At 41.8% G+C, this 20202-nt stretch overlaps 1 protein-coding gene across 6 annotated transcripts in view; it reads right to left on the bottom strand.

The window, feature by feature from the left end:
• slc18b1 (solute carrier family 18 member B1) overlaps nucleotides 1-20202 on the bottom strand; it is a 63900-nt gene that overhangs the window by 29299 nt on the left and 14399 nt on the right. For all 6 annotated transcript variants that reach the window (XM_043686654.2, XM_043686646.2, XM_087982244.1 and 3 more), the window contains 3 exons: nucleotides 17075-17170; nucleotides 13702-13775; nucleotides 8555-8702 (listed from right to left, as the gene is read on the bottom strand). In XM_043686654.2, coding sequence (XP_043542589.1) covers nucleotides 8555-8702; nucleotides 13702-13775; nucleotides 17075-17170 — 318 coding nt within the window. The remainder of the gene's footprint in view (nucleotides 1-8554; nucleotides 8703-13701; nucleotides 13776-17074; nucleotides 17171-20202) is intronic.

Genomic DNA, 20202 nt, shown 5'->3' with positions numbered 1-20202 from the left:
TATGTGGGTTGGAACAGTTAAATTGCTTAGCGACATCGAAATCTGAACCAATCAAAATAAAAGTGTGGTTAAATGATCACCCAGTTCTCATGGAGGTCGATACCGGCGCAGTTTTATCAGTGATTGCAGAACTAGTCTTTAACAAGATTCGCTCTGGACTCTAACCTTTTGCAAGATCTCAGCCAAACTGAGAACCTATACTGGGAAACTATTGTAGATCAAGGGTATGACTTCGGTTGCAATCTTCTACAAGAAGTAGTCTGTACAATTACTATTGATTGTAGTAAAAGGCTCAGGCCTAAGCTTGATGGAGCAGAATTGTTGAAAAAGATTCACCTTTATTGGCTCAACATTTTTAAATTAGAAAATGGCTGCCTGAGTGAAGTCCTAATTAAATACCTGGAGGTTTTTCAGGAAGGTCTAGGGACTATCAAAGTAGCCAAGGCCACCTTACATGTTAACCAAGAAGCAACTCCATGGTTCTGCAAGGTCCGCCTAATTCCATTTGGGTAAAAGTAGAGGCAGAAATCAGGAGACTGGAAGATGAAGGAATCAAATCAGTATAGTTTGCAGAATAGGTAGCACTGGTCATACTGACTGGTGAAGCCTAACAACTTGGTTTGCCTTTGTGGGGAACTTAAGCAAATGGTAAACCACTTTTCACAGCTGGATAAAAACCCAATCGCTCGCATAGAGGACTTCTACATAAAACTAGCTAAGGGGGAAGCTGCTGTCCTTCATGTCGCTTGACATGATCCATATGTCCCTACAATTGTGACTAGATGAGGGGTCCAAGAGGTATACCATAATTAATATCCATAAGGACTGTCATTTGGGGTATCATTAGCCTGATGCCCTTGTCCAGTGGACAATGGAGAGCATTTTACAAGGTCTACCCCAGGTTGCAATTTATCTGGATGAAACGCTAATAACTGGGAAGACCAATAAACAGCACCCGGAGAACTTGAACATAGTGCTTAAACATTTTTGCCAGGCAGATGTATGCCGAATACAGGAAAATTGTGTTCCAGGCACCCAAGTGATCTACTTGACTACAGAGTTGAAAAAAACAGGTTACACCCGTTGGAAGTTAAAGTGAGCAACCAAAGGTGCGTTGGCTGTAACTGAACCAGTACTTAAGTCCCTTTTTGGGTTGGTAAGTTATTACGGGAAATTCATATCTAACCTGGTCTTCATCTTGGCACACTTACACCTGCTATTGAAAAATGATCAGCCTTGAAAATGGTCATGGAACCTTCAGGGAAGTGAAAAAGCAGGTATTGTTGTCTAAGGTATTAGACCAAGTGAGAAGTGGTGCTGACATGTGATGCGTCCCTGCATGGTATTGGGATATGTTGGCTCACTGATGGCCCAAAAAAGAGGAATGGCTGATGCTTCCTCGACTTTGGCTGATGCTAAATGCAAAGACACCCAAACAGAGAAGGAAGGTTTGTACATCATATTTGGTGTCAGGAAGTTTCATGAATACCTTTTAAGAACGTAGATTTTTAATAGCAACGGACCATAAACTCCTGCTAGGGTTATATAAAGAAGACAAGGCCCGTAGCGCCCATAGCATCTGATCGAATTCAGTGGTGAGACCTTATTTTCAGCGTATGTAATTCACAAGTTGGAATACTGTCCAGGAGGCCAAGTGGCAAATGCAGATGCATTGAGCCACCTCCCACTGGCAGATACACCACTGATGGTTTCTCTCTTGGAAGAGTCCATTCTGGTGTTAAAAACATTCTGTTAAAAACCCTTCCTGTTACCATTGATAATATTTGACTGTGGACACAAAGATCCTATCCCGACAAAATTAAAACAATCGGTATTGATGGGGGAAATAAAAGGATCATTATAGCCTAAACTGAAACTTTTCTGGATCCAGCAAGACCAGATCACCGGAGAGCAAAGCATATTTTTTATGGGGAGCAAGAGTGATTGTCGCAAGTAAAGGTCGCTGCCAGAACTCCAAAAGAGTCATCCAGTGGTTTCCAAAATGAGGATCTAGGCAAAACATTACATCTTGGTGGTCAGGATTGGATGCAACATAGTTACATTGGTGGGGCAGTACTCAGAGGGCCACCAAGGACAAATTACCACTAGCAGCTCTCCACATTCATGGGAATGGAAGGGTAAATTGTGGACTCGGTTACACTTTGACTATGCCAGTCTTTTCATGGGGTCAATGTTCTTGGTCATTGCTGAGGCCCATTCAAAGTGATTGGATGTGCACAGAGTTCATTTGGCAAACTTGGGGATGATTGAAAAGCTGTGAACATCTTTCACAATACACAGACTCCCGGAATTATTAGTCACATATTGGGATGTTATATTACGAGCAGAAGTTTTGAGTATTCCCTAATGTCGAATGGCTTTCGGCGTGTTCAGGCAGCTCCATACCATCCTTTGTCCAATGGTCTGGCAGAAAGTACAGTCCAAATATTGAAAGCAGGCTTAAAGAAACGGCATACAACTTCGCTTGATACCAAATTGTCTTGGTTCCTGTTTGATTATAGGATCACTCCTCACACAACTACAAGATTAGCTCCAGTAGAGTTGCTGATGGGGATAACAGATTAAACATTTTATTCCCAGGAAGGGGGAAGGTGCCTGTGTATGTGTGGTGGTAATGATGGTGATGAAATGGCAGCAGAAACACCCATCACATGCCTCCTTTAAGCAAAGGAGACAGTTTACTTCAGGGTATGAAGTTTGGTATCGCAATCACAGAAATGGATCTGCAGGTGAATGAGACGAGGTCCACATGAGGTCAGATCCTGTAACTTAAAGTTCGGGTAGTGAGTCGATGCTGAACAAACATATGGATCATCTGAAAGCTGCTATCTCATAAAAAGGGCAAGAGCAAAACAAACCTGGCCCTTTTGAAAAAGCAGATAGATCAGAAACCATGGGTTCATCCCCTCCATCAAGAGTCTGAGAGGGATGCAGCCTCAATACTGTTATTGCCTGAAAAGAGTCTCCCAAGATACTCTGGGCACAAGCGATGGGTCCATGCCCAAGTCAGTGGAACTGAACCTGGGGCAAAAGCATCCCAGGAGAAGCTACTAGAAAAAGAACAGACCTATTTCCCCCAGACTTTTTTGTTGGTGGGGGTGGGGACGTTCAGAAGAATGTTGTGATTTGAACAAAGGCCAAATGGATCTCATTGATTATGAGATTGATCCAGGTTAACAGCCTCAATCAGGGAGCCCTGGCTGACAGATATAAACAGGTGATTCAGTCTCCTCACTCTAGGAACTGGCTCTGAGCTAGCTGGTCAGACTCCATGTATTGCACGCTCGTAAATAACAGGTGACTTGGTGATGTGAAACTGGCCTCTGTGCAATTATTTCAATCCCGAAATCAGCATCTAATCTCCGCAACTGTTCCAGTTCATTACCACTGAAAACTTTATTCCTTCCTTTGTTTCCTCGAAACTGGTTAGTCCCTCTCATTCTGTCTTTCAGATAATCAAACACTGCTGCCCATGTCGTTAAGTTGCAGCAAGTATGATTCTTTAATACCACCTGCACCAGCTGGATACAATGACTTATGAGCAAGTCATGTTTTATGTTTAAATTCTCATTCTTATTTTTAAATCAATTCATGCTTGTCCCTCCCAGTCTATGTAATCTCCTCCAGTCCCAAAATCCTTGCAATCATTTAATTCTAGCCTCTTGCACAGCCCTGATTTTAATCTTTTTATTATGTTCCTTTTAGAGTGAAGGGCAAGGCTGGTAGGTGTAGGGAATCAAGTAGGAGAAAGTGAGGTCTGCAGATGCTGGAGATCAGAGTTGAGGTTGCGTTGCTGGAAAAGCACAGCAGGTCAGGCAGCATCTGAGGAGCAGGAGAGTCAATGTTTCGGGCTGGAGCCCCTCATCAGGAATCAGGTGTAGGGAATGCTGGATGACGAGAGAATCTGAGGTTTAGGTCAAGAATAAGGAGGAAGCATGTGGCAGGTATAGGTAGTAGAAATTGAGTGATTCGTCAGAGGTATATAAAGGCAGCAGGAATATACTGAAGAGGGAAATCAGGACAGCAAAAAGGGGACATGAGATAGCTTTGGCAAATACGGTTACGGAGAATCCAAAGGGACCTTACAAATACATTAAGGCCAGAGGGTAACTAGGGAGAGAAAACAGTCCCTTAGAGTTCAGCAAGGCCACCTAGGTGTGGAACCGTGGAAGATTGGTGAGTTGGGGAGGGGTGCAAATTAAACAAGTATTTTGTATCAGGGTTTACTGTGGAGATAGAGAACGTGGGGAAATAATTAGCAACATCTTGAAAAATGTCCATATTACAGAGTAGGAGATGTTGAATGGCTTAAAGCGCATAAAGGTGGATAAATCTCTGAGATCTGATCAGGTGTACCCTAGAACTCTGGTGAGTTAGGGAAGTTGCAGCAGGGTGGGTTTGATTGGGTGTTTATCTCGTCTTTTTGTACTAGGAGCAGGGGAGTGGCAATATTCGTCCGAAAGGGTCTCCCATTTAATAGATCGTGTTAAAGAGCAGTATGGTCGGTTTGTTATTCTTAAGGCCCTTATACATGGTGAGGAATATGGTATTTTGAATGTCTACTATCCTCCAGCCCACCCTCTTGAATTTCTGACTGATGCACTATCTAAGCTGATGGCCTTGATGTCACGGCAGGGGGGGGGGTACTTTAATTGCCTGATGGATCCTGTGCTGGATAGAATGCCCAAAGGCCCCCAAATCTTTCATCACAATCTAAGCAGTTGGGTGATTTATGTGTGGAACTGGGGTTGGTAGACGTTTGGAGACATTTACATCCTATGGGCAGAGATTTTACATTCTATTCCAATCCTCCTAAATGCCACACAAGGATTGATATTTCCTAACTCCCGTGGTTTTTTTAGATTGGATGGTATCCTGTTCGATTGGGAATATTGCCATCTCTGATCATGCAGAGGTGTATTTAATGGTTAAGATTAAGAGTGATGCAATGGGCTCATCGTACTGGTGAATGGATCCCTTCATCCTCAAGGACAGTAAGTTTGTAGAATACTTCTTTTGGGAATTTGAAGATTTTTTGGCCTCCAACTCAGGTACAGCCAGTAATCTGTCCATTCTTTGGGAGACGGCTAAGGCCTGTGCGAGAGGGATAGTTATCTCATACTCTGCCAGCCCGAAGTGACAGCAGCGATGGCAGCAGTGTCTGCTTGGGCACAACTGAAGGCAGCTGAGACAGCATATTACAGTAGACCGTCGGTGACTAAGCTGCAGCAGATCACAGTTCTCCGATCCACCTTAAACTCCATGCAAACGCATATAGCAAGTAAAGGACATTCCTTTGCAAAGCAGAGGCTGTTTGAGCATGTTGATAGGCCGGGTAAATACTTGGCATATTTGGTCAGGAGGAAGAATGCCTCCCAGTCTGTTCCTTCTCTTAGGGAAGGAAATGGGACTCTTACTTATGATGCTAAAAAGATTAATGAGGCATTTCGGAGATTTTACTCTGAACTCTACCAGTCTGAATGCTGAGAGGATAGATGGGATAAGATGGAGTCTTTTTTTTAGGAATGTTGATCTTCCTGGGGGGGGGGTCTGCTGAACAGGCGTCTCTCCTTAGTGCTCTGTTAACAGCCCAAGAGATACAGGAGGCAGTGAGGCAACTTCAAAGTAGTAGGGCCCCCGGCCCTGATGGCTTATCCAGTGAGTTTTATAAAGAATTTGTAAACATACTCTCAGGACCAATGCTAGACATGTATAACTATTCATATAGTCAGGACTACCTCCCGCCATCCTTGAGAGAGGCTAATATCTTTCTTATCCTCAAGAAAGGGAAGATCCTAGAAGACTGTGCTTCTTACAGACCCCTCTCGCTTTTAAACTCTGATTTTAAAATTTTATCGAAGACTCTGCCATTGAGATTGGAAAGAGCGTTGCCCTCTGTTGTTAAGGAGGATCAGAAGGGCTTTATAAAGGATCACAGATCTTCTAATAATGTTAGGAGACCACTTAACGTGATTCAAGTGTGCCGAAACGGTCAGTTCAAGGGTCGGTGTGTTCTTTGGACACGGACAAGGCACTTGACCCGGTGGAATGGCCTTTTCTTTTTTATACCCTGGAGCGGTTTGGCCTGGGTGAAGTGTTAACTCAATGGGTAAGGGTCCTTTACAGTGATCCTCTGGTGGCAGTTCTCACTAATGGTAAAAGGCCCGATAATTTTAACATTGGTAAGGGCAGTCGGCAAAGCTGTCCTTTCTCACCTTTGCTCTTCACATTGGTGATTGAGCCGCTGGCGGAGGCCATTCGTGGGGACCCTAGTATAGCGGCCCCAAAAGTTGGGTTGAAGGTGCATAAGATCACATTATATGCAAATGATGTTCTCATTTTTCTTTCGAATCCGGCAGTTGCGGTGCTCTATTTGATACAATGTATTAATTCATTTGGCTTTTTCTCAGGTTACAAGAACAAATTTTCAAAATCAGAGGCTGCGCCTATGGGGGGGGGGGAGCATCTTAGGGGAATACCGGACGTTGAAGGTGGGTTCCCCTTTAAGTGGGCACAGAGAGGCTTTCTTTATTTGGGCCTCTCTGTTACCCCTAGTTTTGGTCAGTTTGTTCATTTGTTTGACAAGATTAAACAAGACCTTCAAGGATGAGGGTCCTTTCCAATGCCATGGCTAGGTCGAGTTGCTCTTATTAAAATGAATGCAATCCAATAGTTATTAATACTGTCAAAGTGTAGAAGGGCAATGAGATAGATGGAGGGTAATATGTCTAAACGTCTTTCCATACTCCCATAGTTGGTATGCCAGGTTTCCGGCCAGAGACAATGGATCCTGGGTTTAAGTCCTGGGTGGATAGGGGAATCTCTTATTTGGGTGACCTGTTTGAAGATGAAGCATGAACGTCATTTGATCAAATAATTCGTAAGTAAGGATTATCAAGTAGGGTCCTCTTCCATTCTTTTTTCAGATCAGAGATTTTATCCGAAATAAGACTATGCTTCTGACTGAGAGTATAGATCTGACATGGAAAAGAGGGTGCTTCAGGCTAAGAGCACTCCTTCAGTGAGTACTCTCTATCATTTGTTGGAGAGGGGGGCGGGCGGGGTGGGGGGAGGTTCCTCGAGCATTTACAGGAGGTCTGGGAGAGAGAGTTGGGGTGGAGATCACTCTGGAAACATGGGAAGACATTTGTGAGAATGCGAGGAAGATTTCAATATGTAATAGGACCCATGCTACGCAGTTAAAGGTTCTTCATAGGGCTCATTTGGCCCCGGATCATCTTGCAAAATTTAAGTAGGGTGCGTCTTCAACGTGCCCCATAGTGTAAAATAAATACGGGTCCCCTCACTCATTGTTTGTGGACCTGCCACAACCTCCGTACGTACTGAAGCGCTGTGGCAGGAGTAACAGAGAGGGTCTTGGGGACCGAAATCAAGCGGACCCGGTTTCTCTTCTCCTGGGTTTGCTGAATTTATCTCCCTTAAATGTACACGGGAAAAAACATTTTAGCATCCCCAGTTTTTGTGTGAGGAAGAACATTCTTTGTGCTGGGTGTTTGAAACCATGCCCCCCCCCTCCTCCCCCCAAACAGGTCTGTGGGGTGGCATGAGTTAATTATGGAACACATTCCTTTGGACTTTCTTACAAACATGGTGCACCAAAAAATGGACAATTTTTATAAGACATGGCAGCCCTTTTTGGATTACTTGGAAGCGGATCTGTCCAACAATTTAATTAGAGCTTTTGTCTAGCCATGGTGGTTTGGTTTAATAAGCCTAATACCCTGAGAGGAAGAATTTCAAGCAAACGTGTGTTTAATAATTGATGCTCTCGAAGGTTGAGAGCTGTGGTTTTGTTACACTGAGCAGCATTATTTATTTATTTATTGATGTGTAAGAGTGTAGTTGTGAGTTCTTTTGTAGAGTAGTATAGTAGTTGGTTTATTGTTGTTGTCTTTGTTGTTATAATGTTATATTTTCATACTTTTGTAATTTTATAATTTTGTAAAGAAAAAATTTTTCAACAAAAATATTTTTACAAAAGGCATCTGTATGGGTAAATTAATGGAAGGGAGTTAGAGGGATATGAGTGAAATGCTGGCAAATGGTACTCGATTTATTTAGGATATCTGATTGGTGTAGATGATTTGGACCAAAGGGTTTCCATGCTGTACATCTCTAATACTCTATGATTCGAACACGAGGCACCACATGTTCAGTTTCCCAGTCCCGAAGCTCCAGAATACCCTCCCTACACTTCTGCTTTGAGACCCTCCTTAAAGCTCAACTTTTTGACCAGGTGTTTGACTATTTTGATCTCTTTCAGTGGATTTTTTTTGGGTTTGGACAATGGGCAGTGGAATTGCCATAATGGTGGAGAAAGAATAAGGAATAACAGACATACTAAGAGAACAAAGCTTAGTAAAGGATATTCTTAAAGTACTCTTACAAAGTATAAGTACATGTATAAAGTGTACATATATGTGCATAAATGCCATAAATAATTGCTAATCTTACTGGTAGACTGTGAATTATACATTAATTACATTACTGAAAGAATTAAATTCATTCATACCATGATTGTGGCTACATTGTTTGGAAATGTTGAGGCAAGAATTGAAAATGAGGCAGTAATGCTTCCAGCAAATCCTACTGCATCCATTGATCTTATGATGAAACACAAAGTGATAAATATAGGTCCATTTGGAGCTTTATCCAATAGGCTGAGAACAGAAATAAAATACATCAAATTCAGAAAAAGTACAATACATTCTTTTTGATCTACCCCTCTACCACCTCTCATAACTCTTCCAATGTTGCTTAATCATCAACTACTTGCTTAATAACCATTCCTGGATGAGCAAAGATTTTCTTCTAAGTACTGGAAAGTCAAAAATTAGTGCCCTGTGGCCTCACAGCACCAGTTCCAGCCTTGGGTGACTGTGTGGACTTTGCATGTTCTCCCGGTGTCTGCATGGGTTTCCTCCCACAGTCCAAGCCTGTGCAGGTTAGGTGGATTGGCCATGCTAAATTGCCCCATAGTGTCCAGGAATGTGCAGGCTAGGTGGGTTAGCTATGGTAAATGTGGGATAATGAGTACAAGTGGTGTCCTGCAGGGTTCAGTACTGGGGCGGCAGCTATTCACTTTATATATTAATGATCTGGATGAAGGGACTGGGGGATTCTGACGAAGTTCGCTGGTGATATGAAGTTAGGCAGACAGGCAGGTAGTACTGAGGAGGTGGGGAGGCTGCTGAAAGATTTAGACAGTTTGGGAGAGTGGTTCAGGAAATGGCTGATGAAATTCAAGTGAGCAATTCAAGCAAGTCTTGCACTTTGGAAAAAAGAATACAGGCATGGACTATTTTCTGAATGGTGAGAAAATTCACAAAGCCAAAGTACAAAGGGATCTGGGAGTACTGGTCCAGGATTCCCTAAAGGTTGACTTACAGGTTGAGTCAGTGGTTAAGAAAGCAAATGTAATGTTGTCATTTATCTCAACAGGGTTGGAATGTAAAAGCAGCCATGTGCTCTTTAGACTTTATAAAGCTCTAGTTAGGTCCCATTTAGAATACTGTGTCCAATTCTGGGCCCCACATCTCAGGAAGGACATATGGCATGGAGCGTATCCAGCAGAGATTCACACGGATGATCCCTGGAATGGTAGGCCTAACATACAATGAATGGCTGAGGATCCTGGGATTGTATTCATTCGAGTTTAGAAGATTGAGGGGAGATCTAATGGAAACTTACAAAATAATGCATGGCTTAGAAAGGGTGGATGCTGGGAATTTATTTCCATCAGGCGGGGAGACTAGGGCCCGTGGACACAGCCTTAGAATTAGAGGGGGTCAATTTACAACGGAAATGAGACATTTCTTCAGCCAGAGAGTGGTGGGCCTATGGAATTCATTACCATGGAGAACAGTGGAGGCCGGGACATTAAATGTCTTCAAGGCAGAGATTGATAAATTCTTGATCTTGCAAGGAATTAAGGGCTACAGGGGAGAGTATGGGTTAAGTGGAGTTGAAATGCCCATCAGCCATGATTAAATGGCGGAATGGACTCGATGGGCTGAATAGCCTTACTTCCACACCTAGGTCTTATGGTCTTAGGATCGGGTGAGGGGGTGAAATATTCTTTGTTGGGTTGGCGCAGACTCAATGGGCTGAATGGCCTCTATCTGCACAGTAGGGATTGTATGATTCTATGGTCCTTCCACAAACTTTGTTCCCTAGCTCTGATTGTCTGAGGTTGAACCAGTTTGTCACCTTCCAACTGCATCTCTGTGCTGTCACTATGACCACCTATTTACACTTTAGTAATATCACCCAACACTGCTCCTACCTCAATCTTCTTCAGGTGAAACCATCATCTATAATACCGCCAGTCCTTGGTACCTCCAAACTTAACTACTGCAAAGTATACCTGACCAACCTGCATTTGTACTATCTGCAAATTTGAGATTACCGAAAGGTCTGCTGCACGTGTCCTTATTAGCACTAAATCGCATTCATTCATCAATCCTCTGCTTCTGACCTATACTAACTCTTGATTAAACAACTACTTGATTTTAAAATTTGTATCCTTATTTTCAAATCTCACCTTGGTCTCACCCCATCCATATCTATGCAATCTCTCTCTATTCCCACATTCCTCTGAGTTATCTGTGCTTATCCAAATCTACTCTTGAGAATCCATGAATATCTTCTTAATTCTTTCACAGGATGTGGGCACTACTGGCTGGGCTAGCAGCTTTTACACATCCCAAATTGTTCGTGAAAGGATGACATTGATGACCTGTCATCTTGAACTACTGTAGTACATGTTGTGTAGGTATGTTCACAGAGCTCATAGAGTCCTGTAAGAGTTTTGTTGTGTTTGAATGAGATCACCCCTCATTATTGTCATCACAGTCAAGGCCAACTCTCTTTAACTTTTTATCATCGGATGATCGCTCAATCCCAGGAAGTAGTTCAGTGAATCTTTGTCACACTCCCTCTATGATAATTATATCTTTGAAGATTCTTCTGTTTGATTAGGTGGAGAGACGCACTATTTGGTTGCCTTTGTTCCCAATCCTCTCTCCTTCTGCTGTGCCAACGACCATACAGTGATTGCCATTTAAAAACCACAAAATTTTGAAAATCAATGGATAGTTGCCGGCATAATAAGAGACGAGTGAAGAAGCATCACTCCGAAAGCTTGTGATTTCAAATAAACCTGTTGGACTATAATCTGGTGTCATGTGATTTTTGACTTTGTCCACCCCAGTCCAACACCGGCATCTCCACATCAGAATTTATTTTTCATTGACTGCAAAAGTAGGGCTCTTAAAATTTTGTGCATGGACATAAATGTAGAAAAGTTATTATACAATCTTTGAGAACCAGTCTTTAGCTATTGAATGTTTGAGTTGGGGTTCAAATTGTGGTGCTTTTGTATACAACTATCACAAAGAATCAACATTTACAACGGGTATTTTACCTCTTGAAAATAAGTGACCACATAGATTTTGTTCTCAATATTGTGAGGGAAACAAAGAAATCAGTCTGGTAAAATTCTAGTTCCTGAATTTTAAAGAATTCGTCCCTGATTTAATGTTAGTAATTGTATTCCAACCCCCTTCCATTGTGACATTTACTGAAATTATCATCATGATTTGGAGATGTCGGTGTTGGACTGGGGTGGACAAAGTTAAAGTTAAAAATCACACAACATCAGGTTATAGTCCAACAGGTTTATTTGGAAGAACTAGCTTTTGAAGCGCTGCCTCTCCATCAGGTGATTGTGGAACATGACCATATGACACAGAAATTAAAACAAAAGGGTTACAGTGTCATGGAGTTGTAATGAAATATTAAACAACTTTAGTTAAAAATCACACAATAGTTCTTAAACAAATTTACATTAAGTCTTTCATCTTTTAGAATGGGATGTAGTGATTTAGGTTCTTTAATATGTAACTCTCAGAGTTACATTCTTAAGGTGGCATCAGCTTATCTAATAATAGGTGTCATCTCGGCTTAGACAATGCATTAAATGTGTGAAGGTAAAGTCTGTACCAATGTTGAATCAATTCTATTTCTAAAGTGGGGCCCACAGAATCTTACATGGATTCATGCAGTTTTTGAACAAAACAAATGTAAATCTCCAAATACAAATTCACCCCATAAACTTACATGTGTGCAAGAGAGATAGAGTGGGTATGTGTGTGAGAGTGTGTGTGTGTGTGTGTGTAAGGATGTCAGTGTGTGTGAAAGAGTGAGTGTATGTATGTGTGTAAGCTTGGTCAAGTATATGTATGAGTGTGATGGGATATAAGCCTGTGAGATGGTGCATGTGTGGGGGTGAGTGCAGGGCTGCACGCATGTTTGTGTTTGTGTGTGAGAAAGAGAGAGAGTGAGGGGGAGTGGAGAGAGCGAGACAGAGAGAGAGAGACAGAGAGAGAGAGACAGAGAGATGACATGAACTCAAGGTCACAATTGAGGCCTTCCCCATGGTACCGAACTTGGCTATCAGCCTCTGTTCAGCCATTTTGCATTGTTGCTTGTCCTGAAATCCAACTTGGAGGAGGGTCACCCAGAGGTCCGAGGCCATATGTCCCAGACCACTGATGTGTTCTCCGAATGAGAGGAAGCAGTCCTGTCTGGTGATCGTTGCATAGTGTCCGCTCATTTGTTGTTGTAGCGTCTGTTCAGCCTCGCCAATGTACCAAGCCACAAGGCATCCCTGCCTGCAACGTATGAGATAGACAATATTGGCCGAGTCACATGAGTACCTGAGGCATATATGGTGAGAGGTAGCCCCACGTGTAATGGTGGTATCCGTGCTGACACTCTGACATGTCTTGCAGCGGCTGCTGTGACAGGGTTGTACGATGTCATGGTTGATGTTGTCTTCAAGGCTGGGCAGTTTGCTGCGAACAATGATCTGTTTAAGGTTTGGTGGTTGTTTAAAGGCAAGAAGTGGAAGTGTATGGAAGGTCTTGGCTCAGTGCTTGTCCTCATTGATAATGTGTTGCAGGCTGCAAAGAACATGGCATAGTCTTTCAGCTCCCGGGAAGTACTGGACAACAGCCAAGGACCAGATTGCAAGTATATGCTATATAAAATCCAATGGATAACTTACCCAAAAATGACAGTATACCAGCCAGAAAGGAACATTCCAGACAAGATTCCGTGGGCGCCACTTTAGAAATAGAATTGACTCAACATTGGTACAGACTTTACCTTCACATATTTAATGCATTGTCTGAGCTGAGATGACACCTATTATTAGATAAGCTGATGCCACCATGAGAATGTAATTCTGGGATTTACATACTAAAGAATCTAAACCACCATATCCCATTCTGAAAGATGAAAGACTTAATCTAAATTTGTTTAAGAACTATAACCTGGTGTTGTGTGATTTTTAACTAAAGTTGTTTAATATTTCATTACAACTCCATGACACTGTAACCCTTTTGCTATAAATTCTGTGTCGTACTGTCACGTCCCACAACCACCAGATGAAGATGCAACACCTCGAAAGCTAGTGCTTCCAAATAAACCTGTTGGACTATAATCTGGTGCTGGGTGATTTTTAACTTTGAAAAGTGCTTTGTGGTAGTTGTATACAACTGGAAAAGCACCACAATCTGAATCTCAACTTACACATTCAACAACCAAGGACCAGATTGCAAGTATATACTAAATAAAATCAAATGGATAACTTACCCAAAAAGGATGGTAGACCAGCCAGAAATGAACATTCCAGACAGAAACATAAATTTTGCTCCGATTTGTATAATCTGCAAATATATAAACAAGTTAACAGGAATTTTAATCTGTAAAAACAAAATCTCAACTTATTACATTTATATGGAATACACACTTTTACAGGAAAGGCTACATTATAAGCTTTAATCAATTTTGCAGGGCTATAATTAAAAAAAGGGAAGTATATACTGATTGTGTAAAACATCTGGGTCAATGGGCTAAGGAGTGGCAAATGGATTTTAATTTAGATAAAATCACACAACACCAGGTTATAGTCCAACAGGTTTATTTGGAAGCACTAGCTTTGGAAGCATTGCTCCTTCACCAGGTGGTTGTGGAGAATAAGATTGTAAGACATAGAATTTATAGCAAAACTTTACAGGGTGATGTAACTGAAATTATATATTGAAAAAGATCTGGATTGTTTGTTAAGTCTCTCATCTTTTAGAGTGACATGTTGGTTTCAGTTCTTTCATATGTAAATCGCAGATTTTTTTTAAGTTACATTCTCAAGTGAACTTTAACAATTGGTGTCATGTCGGCCCAGATAATGTATTGAAGGTGTGAGCTTCCCTATGTGAGGCTGTCTATGCCACAATGGTTAGACTGATACTAATCTAAAAAACGGATTTACAGGATCATTTTAATTTAGATAAATTAATAGATTAATTAGATAAATGCGAGGTGCATTTTGGAAAAGCAAATGACAGCAGGATTTTCACACTTAACTGTAAGGTCCTGGGAGCACTGGTGAACAAAGAGACTTTGGAGTGTAGGTAGATAGGATAGTGAAGGCATTTGGTATGCTTTCCTTTATTGGTAAGAACACTGAATATAGTAGTATAGGAGTTGGGAGGTCATGTTGCGGCTGTACAGGACACTGGTTAGGCCACTGTTGGAATATTGCTTGCAATTCTGGTCTCCTTCCTATCGGAAGGATGTTGTGAAAGGGTTCAGAAAAGATTTACAAGGATGTTGCCAGGGTTGGAGGATCTGAGCTATAGGGAGAGGTTGAATAGACTACGGCTGTTTTCCCTGGAGCGTCAGAGGGTCAGCGGTGACCGTATAGAGGTTTATAAAATCATGAGGGGCATGGATAGGGTAAATGGACAAGGTATTTTCTCTGGAGTCAGGGAGTTCAGAACTAGAGGGCATAGGTTTAGGGTGAGAGGGGAAAGATATAAAAGGGGCCTAGGGGGTAACCTTTCACGCAGAGGCTGATGCGTGTACGGAATGAGCTGCTAGAGGACATGGTGGAGGCTAGTACAATTGAAGCATTTAAACGGCATCTGGATGATTATATGAATAGGAAGGGTTTGGAAGAACATGGACCAAGTGCTGGCAAACGGGACTAGGATATCTGAACTGCATGTACGAGTTGGACCGAAGAATCTATTTCCGTGCTGTACATCTCAATGACTCTATGACTTTATTTGCAACTGCAAGTCCAAGACGCTCAACACTCTGAATTAGAATTAAGTCATTTTTCCTCACTGTCACTGGGTCAAAAACCTGAAACCCCATCCCTAATGTCATTGTGGGTATAGCTACACAAAATAAACCTCAGCACTTCAAGAAGGCAGTTCAACACCACAAACTAGTGTGGTAGTGGGGTGGGAATCAGAGCAATAGGTCAGCATGTGGAGTGTTTGAAGAAAGGAAAGGAGCTAGATCAAGTAAGTCCAGTAGGAATAACAGCTGAAAATGTGTTGCTGGAAAAGCGCAGCAGGTCAGGCAGCATCCAGGGAACAGGAGAATCGACGTTTCGGGCATAAGCCCTTCCTGAAGAAGGGCTTATGCCCGAAACGTCGATTCTCCTGTTCCCTGGATGCTGCCCGACCTGCTGCGCTTTTCCAGCAACACATTTTCAGCTCTAATCTCCAGCATCTGCAGACCTCACTTTCTCCAGCAGGAATAACAGGCAGGTCTAGATTAATGAACACAGAGACTAGTGGCCTGAAGCATATTTAGTTTAAGACAAATGAGCTCAGTCTAGATTAGTACATGGAACTACGGTGTGGTAGCCATTAGAGAGATTTGATTAATAGAAGGGCAGGACTGGCAGCTCAACATTCCAGAGTTGATAGACAGGGACGTAGAAGGAGTGGAGGAGTTGCATTACCGACGAAGCAGAATGCCATAGCTATAATAAGAAAGGATATCTTGGAGGAATCATCCAGCGAGGTCATATGGGTAGAAGTTAGGAATAAGAAAGGTACAGTCACTGTGATGGGGTTATACTATAGACCTTCCAACGGCCAGTGGAAGTTAGAGAAACAAATATGTAAGCAGGTCATGGAAAGATGTAAAAACAACAGGGTTGTGATGGTGGGTGATTTTGATTTCCTCAATCTTCACTGGGACTTTTTAAGTGCCAGGGGCTTAAATGAGGCAGAATTTGTTAGGTGCATCTAGGTGGGATTCTTGAAACAATATGTAGATAGTCGAACTAGAGAAGGGGCCACATTATCTGGGGAATGAACCTGGCCAGGTGATCGAAGTTTCAGTTGGGGTAAATTTTGTGAACAATCATCAAAATTCTATAAGTTTTAGGTAGTTATGGAATAGGATAAGATTGGTCCTCGAGTGAAAGTGCTACATTGGAGGAAGGCTAATTATAACAGTGTTAGGCAGGCACTGAAAAAATTGCACTGGGGCAGCTTTTTGAAGATGAATTTAATATGTGGGACCCTTTTCAAAGCCAGTTGACCAGGGTTGAGAACCAGCATGTTCTGGAGTAGAATTTTGACATTTCCCTTGCAGCTTTTCTGAATTTCCTGAATTCTCCCAATCAGCCCCACATAAGTTTAAATTCCTACCTACAGATCTGGCTACTCAATTTGCTACCACATTGGTCTCAGATTGGTTCAGTAGAGCCTGGTCCTCTATCTTTTCCAGTATCTGTGCCAATGAGCCATGAATTAAATTATCTGCCTCTTATATAATTCTTTCAGCCAACATTTAAACTTCTAATCCATTATTTCTTATTCCAGTTGGATATAATAAGTAATAATCCATAAATATTGATGCACTGCTTTTTAATTTAAACCCTAACTCCTCAATTTCTCTCAGAAGACTTGAAGAACCAATGTCAGTACTCCTCCTAACACAATAAAGCCAGGAGGCTCTGCCTGTATTTGCTGCAATAAAAATTGTAGCTATACTTTATATCCAGTTAATTGACCAGAAACATTAGTAATAAAAGGCTTTAATAAAAGAGACTGCGCTTTTCTAACATTAAATATATGTTGTCAGTGACAAGTGTTACTAGGTAAAAAAAACTTTAAGGTTGCAGTGTGAAAGAATAAATATATTAAAATATTATACTTACATATTTTCCTAATACAAGTGAAAATACAAGATTAAATAAAGCAAAACATCCAAAAATCATTCCAACAACAGTGTCATTGGCTCCTTTCCTTCCTGCCTGCAAAGAGAGTAATACAATAAATGTAATACACATGATTCAGTGGATTGAAAGTAGCAAATATGATTCCTTGACTTAAAAGAGAGGGAAACAAAAAGCAGGAAACTAAAGGCAATTATTTTAACATTTGCCATTGTTAAGATATCAGGTATTACTATTAGAGACTTTATAGCTGAACTCTTAGTAAAATTCAAGGTAATTGGGTATAGTCAACATGGTTTTATGAAAGGAAAATGGCACTGAATAGTTTATTGGAGTTCTTTGAGAAGTAACATACTATGGATTGAGTGGAAATAGTGGATATTCTGCACTTAAGTTTCTAGAAGGCATTTGGTAAAGTACCACATCAAACATTATTCCAACAAAATAAAAGTTTAGGTGCCCTTTCCTCTCAAGAAAGGCCATTAGTGCCAATAGAAACTCAATCTGAGAGAGAACCTTATGCAGGCTCCCCAGAAGTTTCCTTTCTGAACAGTCAAGAGATGCCTAGCCCCTCCACTTCACGGAAGTGCAAACCAGGGAGAGGTAGCTTGCATTTGGCTGGGGCATTATCTGCATATCTAGGCCCTCTAGCTGAAAATGCTCTTGGGGTTATCCGTCCAGAGCTCTAACTTCAGTGATCTCCAGAATTAGACAGGATCCTTCCATCCCAATTGTGAACCCGAGGACTGCACTGATATACAATGGAAAGGAAAAGAAAAAGAGAATGTTGTGAGGAAAATAGGTGGCACAGATGAAACTCCATTGCAAAGAATGTCACATTTATAAATATGTGCTCACTTTATATCATCACCTGTGTGGTCAACTGTCATTTTAGCTGCAGTACAAGATAGAAAGCAGAGAGGATAGTCTTCCTTAGAGCCATGCAATATCCCCTTTCTGTAGGATAGCTTTTTTATAGTACCCATAGTAATACACAACAATTTGATTATTATAAGAGGGAGCTTCAGATGTTGTGAAGGCTGAATATTTCTAAACAACAGACACCCCCCCCCCAACCACATCCAAGAGACTGGATGGATATTGGATCATGCCCACGACTGACAATATCTCCTTAACTCGACTAAATACCACTCCCATTTCGTATTCAATGTACTGGAGGTTGGCACTCTGTCGAGATCAACCTCCATGCGTGGAGGATGCAGACAATTTTTGCCAATGGAATGTGACCTGTGATGTTGGGGAATGCTGGTCAAGATGAACGCCTGGAGAAGATACTGTAGCGGCTGAGAATCTTTGGAACCATCTTCCTCAAAAGGCAATTGAAACAGAGTCCTTGAATCCTTTTGACGAAGAGGGAGACAGATTCTTAAGCAAGGAGTGAAAGGTAATTGGCCAGGACGGGTCAGCAGGAACGTAGTGTCATCAGATCAGTCATGATCTTATGGAATGGTGGACCAGGCTCTAAGGGCCATGTCTTGCTCCTGATTAATACATTTGTATTATTAGTAAGCTGCCTATAGTCAAAACCTGTTGAATTTCATCCTTGAATTCTTTATTTATCCCACAGGACACTTTTTAATAATGTGATTTACTAGTTTATCAATTCTTGATACATGAACAGCATCCTCAATCATGTCAAGATAATTGCTGCGTGACAGAGTCTTCACAGAATCACAGAAGTGTTACATGCCAAAGCAGGCCGGTTGGCCCATTGCGTCTGCACTGGCTCTCCAAAACAGCATTATGACTTAATGCCATTCTTCTGTCTTTTCCCTGTACCTTTGCACACTATTTGAATAGAAATAATCATTCGATGCCCTGCAGAATATCTCAATTGAACCTGCTACCACTATACTCCAGGCAGTGCACTCCTGACACAAACCACACATGTGAAAACATTTTTCAAGTCTAAAAAAACAACTTCTTCATATTAAACACTAGAAAAACTTAACTTCAATGCACCCTATATGCTGAACCCTTGCTACTGACGGTCTCGTCTCAGCCTGAATGAGATTGCTAACAATTTCTGCATCCTATACATTCCTGAGCTGAATTTCCAACTCCACATTCTTTCCAATAAAATTGTCTACTACTATCTCGATGCATTTCACCACACCTTATGGCTACTGTTAGATCTCATATTTTTCCAAAGGTAGTCCAAGTCCAATGGTAGATTCAGGTACAACTTTATTTTGGTACAACTTCGTTACAGCTTCAGATTTTCTTTTCAGTAAGACACGCAAAAACTTCAGATTGTATACAGTTAAAACTCAGAGCGCACACTATTGATATTATTCAAAGTTTGTGAGAAGATTTGTAGCTCGGGTGCTCGTTGCTGTGGTTCTGTTCGCCAAGCTGGAAGTTTTTGTTGTAAACGTTTCGTCCCCTGTCTAGGTAACATCCTCAGTGCTTGGGAGCCTCCTGTGAAGCGCTTCTGTGGTGTTTCCTCTGGCATTTATAGTGGCCTGTCCCTGCCGCTTCCGGTTGTCAGTTTCAGCTGTCCGCTGTAGTGGCCGGTATATTGGGTCCAGGTCGATGTGTTTGTTGATGGAGTTTGTGGATGAGTGCCATGCTTCTAGGAATTCCCTGGCTGTTCTTTGTTTGGCTTGCCCTATAATGGTAGTGTTGTCCCAGTCAAATTCATGTTGCTTGTCGTCTGCGTGTGTGGCTACTAGGGATAGCTGGTCGTGTCATTTCGTGGCTAGTTGATGTTCGTGGATGCGGATCATTAGCTGTCTTCCTGTTTGTCCAATATACCGGCCACTACCGTGGACAGCTGAAACTGACAACTGGAAGTGGCAGGGACAGGCCACTATAAATGCCGGAGGAAACACCACAGAAGCGCTTCACAGGAGGCTCCCAAGCACTGAGGATGTCACCTAGACAGGGGACGAAACGTTTGCAACAAAAACTTCCAGCTCGGCGAACAGAACCACAGCATTGATATTATTGTTCAGCGGCGCTGAGATGTCCCTCTATAAGTGGCTTTCTCAAATCGCTTCTTACACAGTTCACAACAATTTCAATGTATTTCCAGTTAAGATCACTGAATGACAGAGATGGACAGGCTGGTAGTCCACCCATGTTCA

This window comes from Chiloscyllium plagiosum, unplaced genomic scaffold, assembly GCF_037043375.1.
Source record: "Chiloscyllium plagiosum isolate Xiang-an unplaced genomic scaffold, Cpla_swu_hap1 HiC_scaffold_3, whole genome shotgun sequence".
NCBI classification, from domain to species: domain Eukaryota; kingdom Metazoa; phylum Chordata; class Chondrichthyes; order Orectolobiformes; family Hemiscylliidae; genus Chiloscyllium; species Chiloscyllium plagiosum.
Note: the sequence above shows the minus strand (reverse complement) of the source record. Positions and strands in the feature narration are given on the sequence as shown.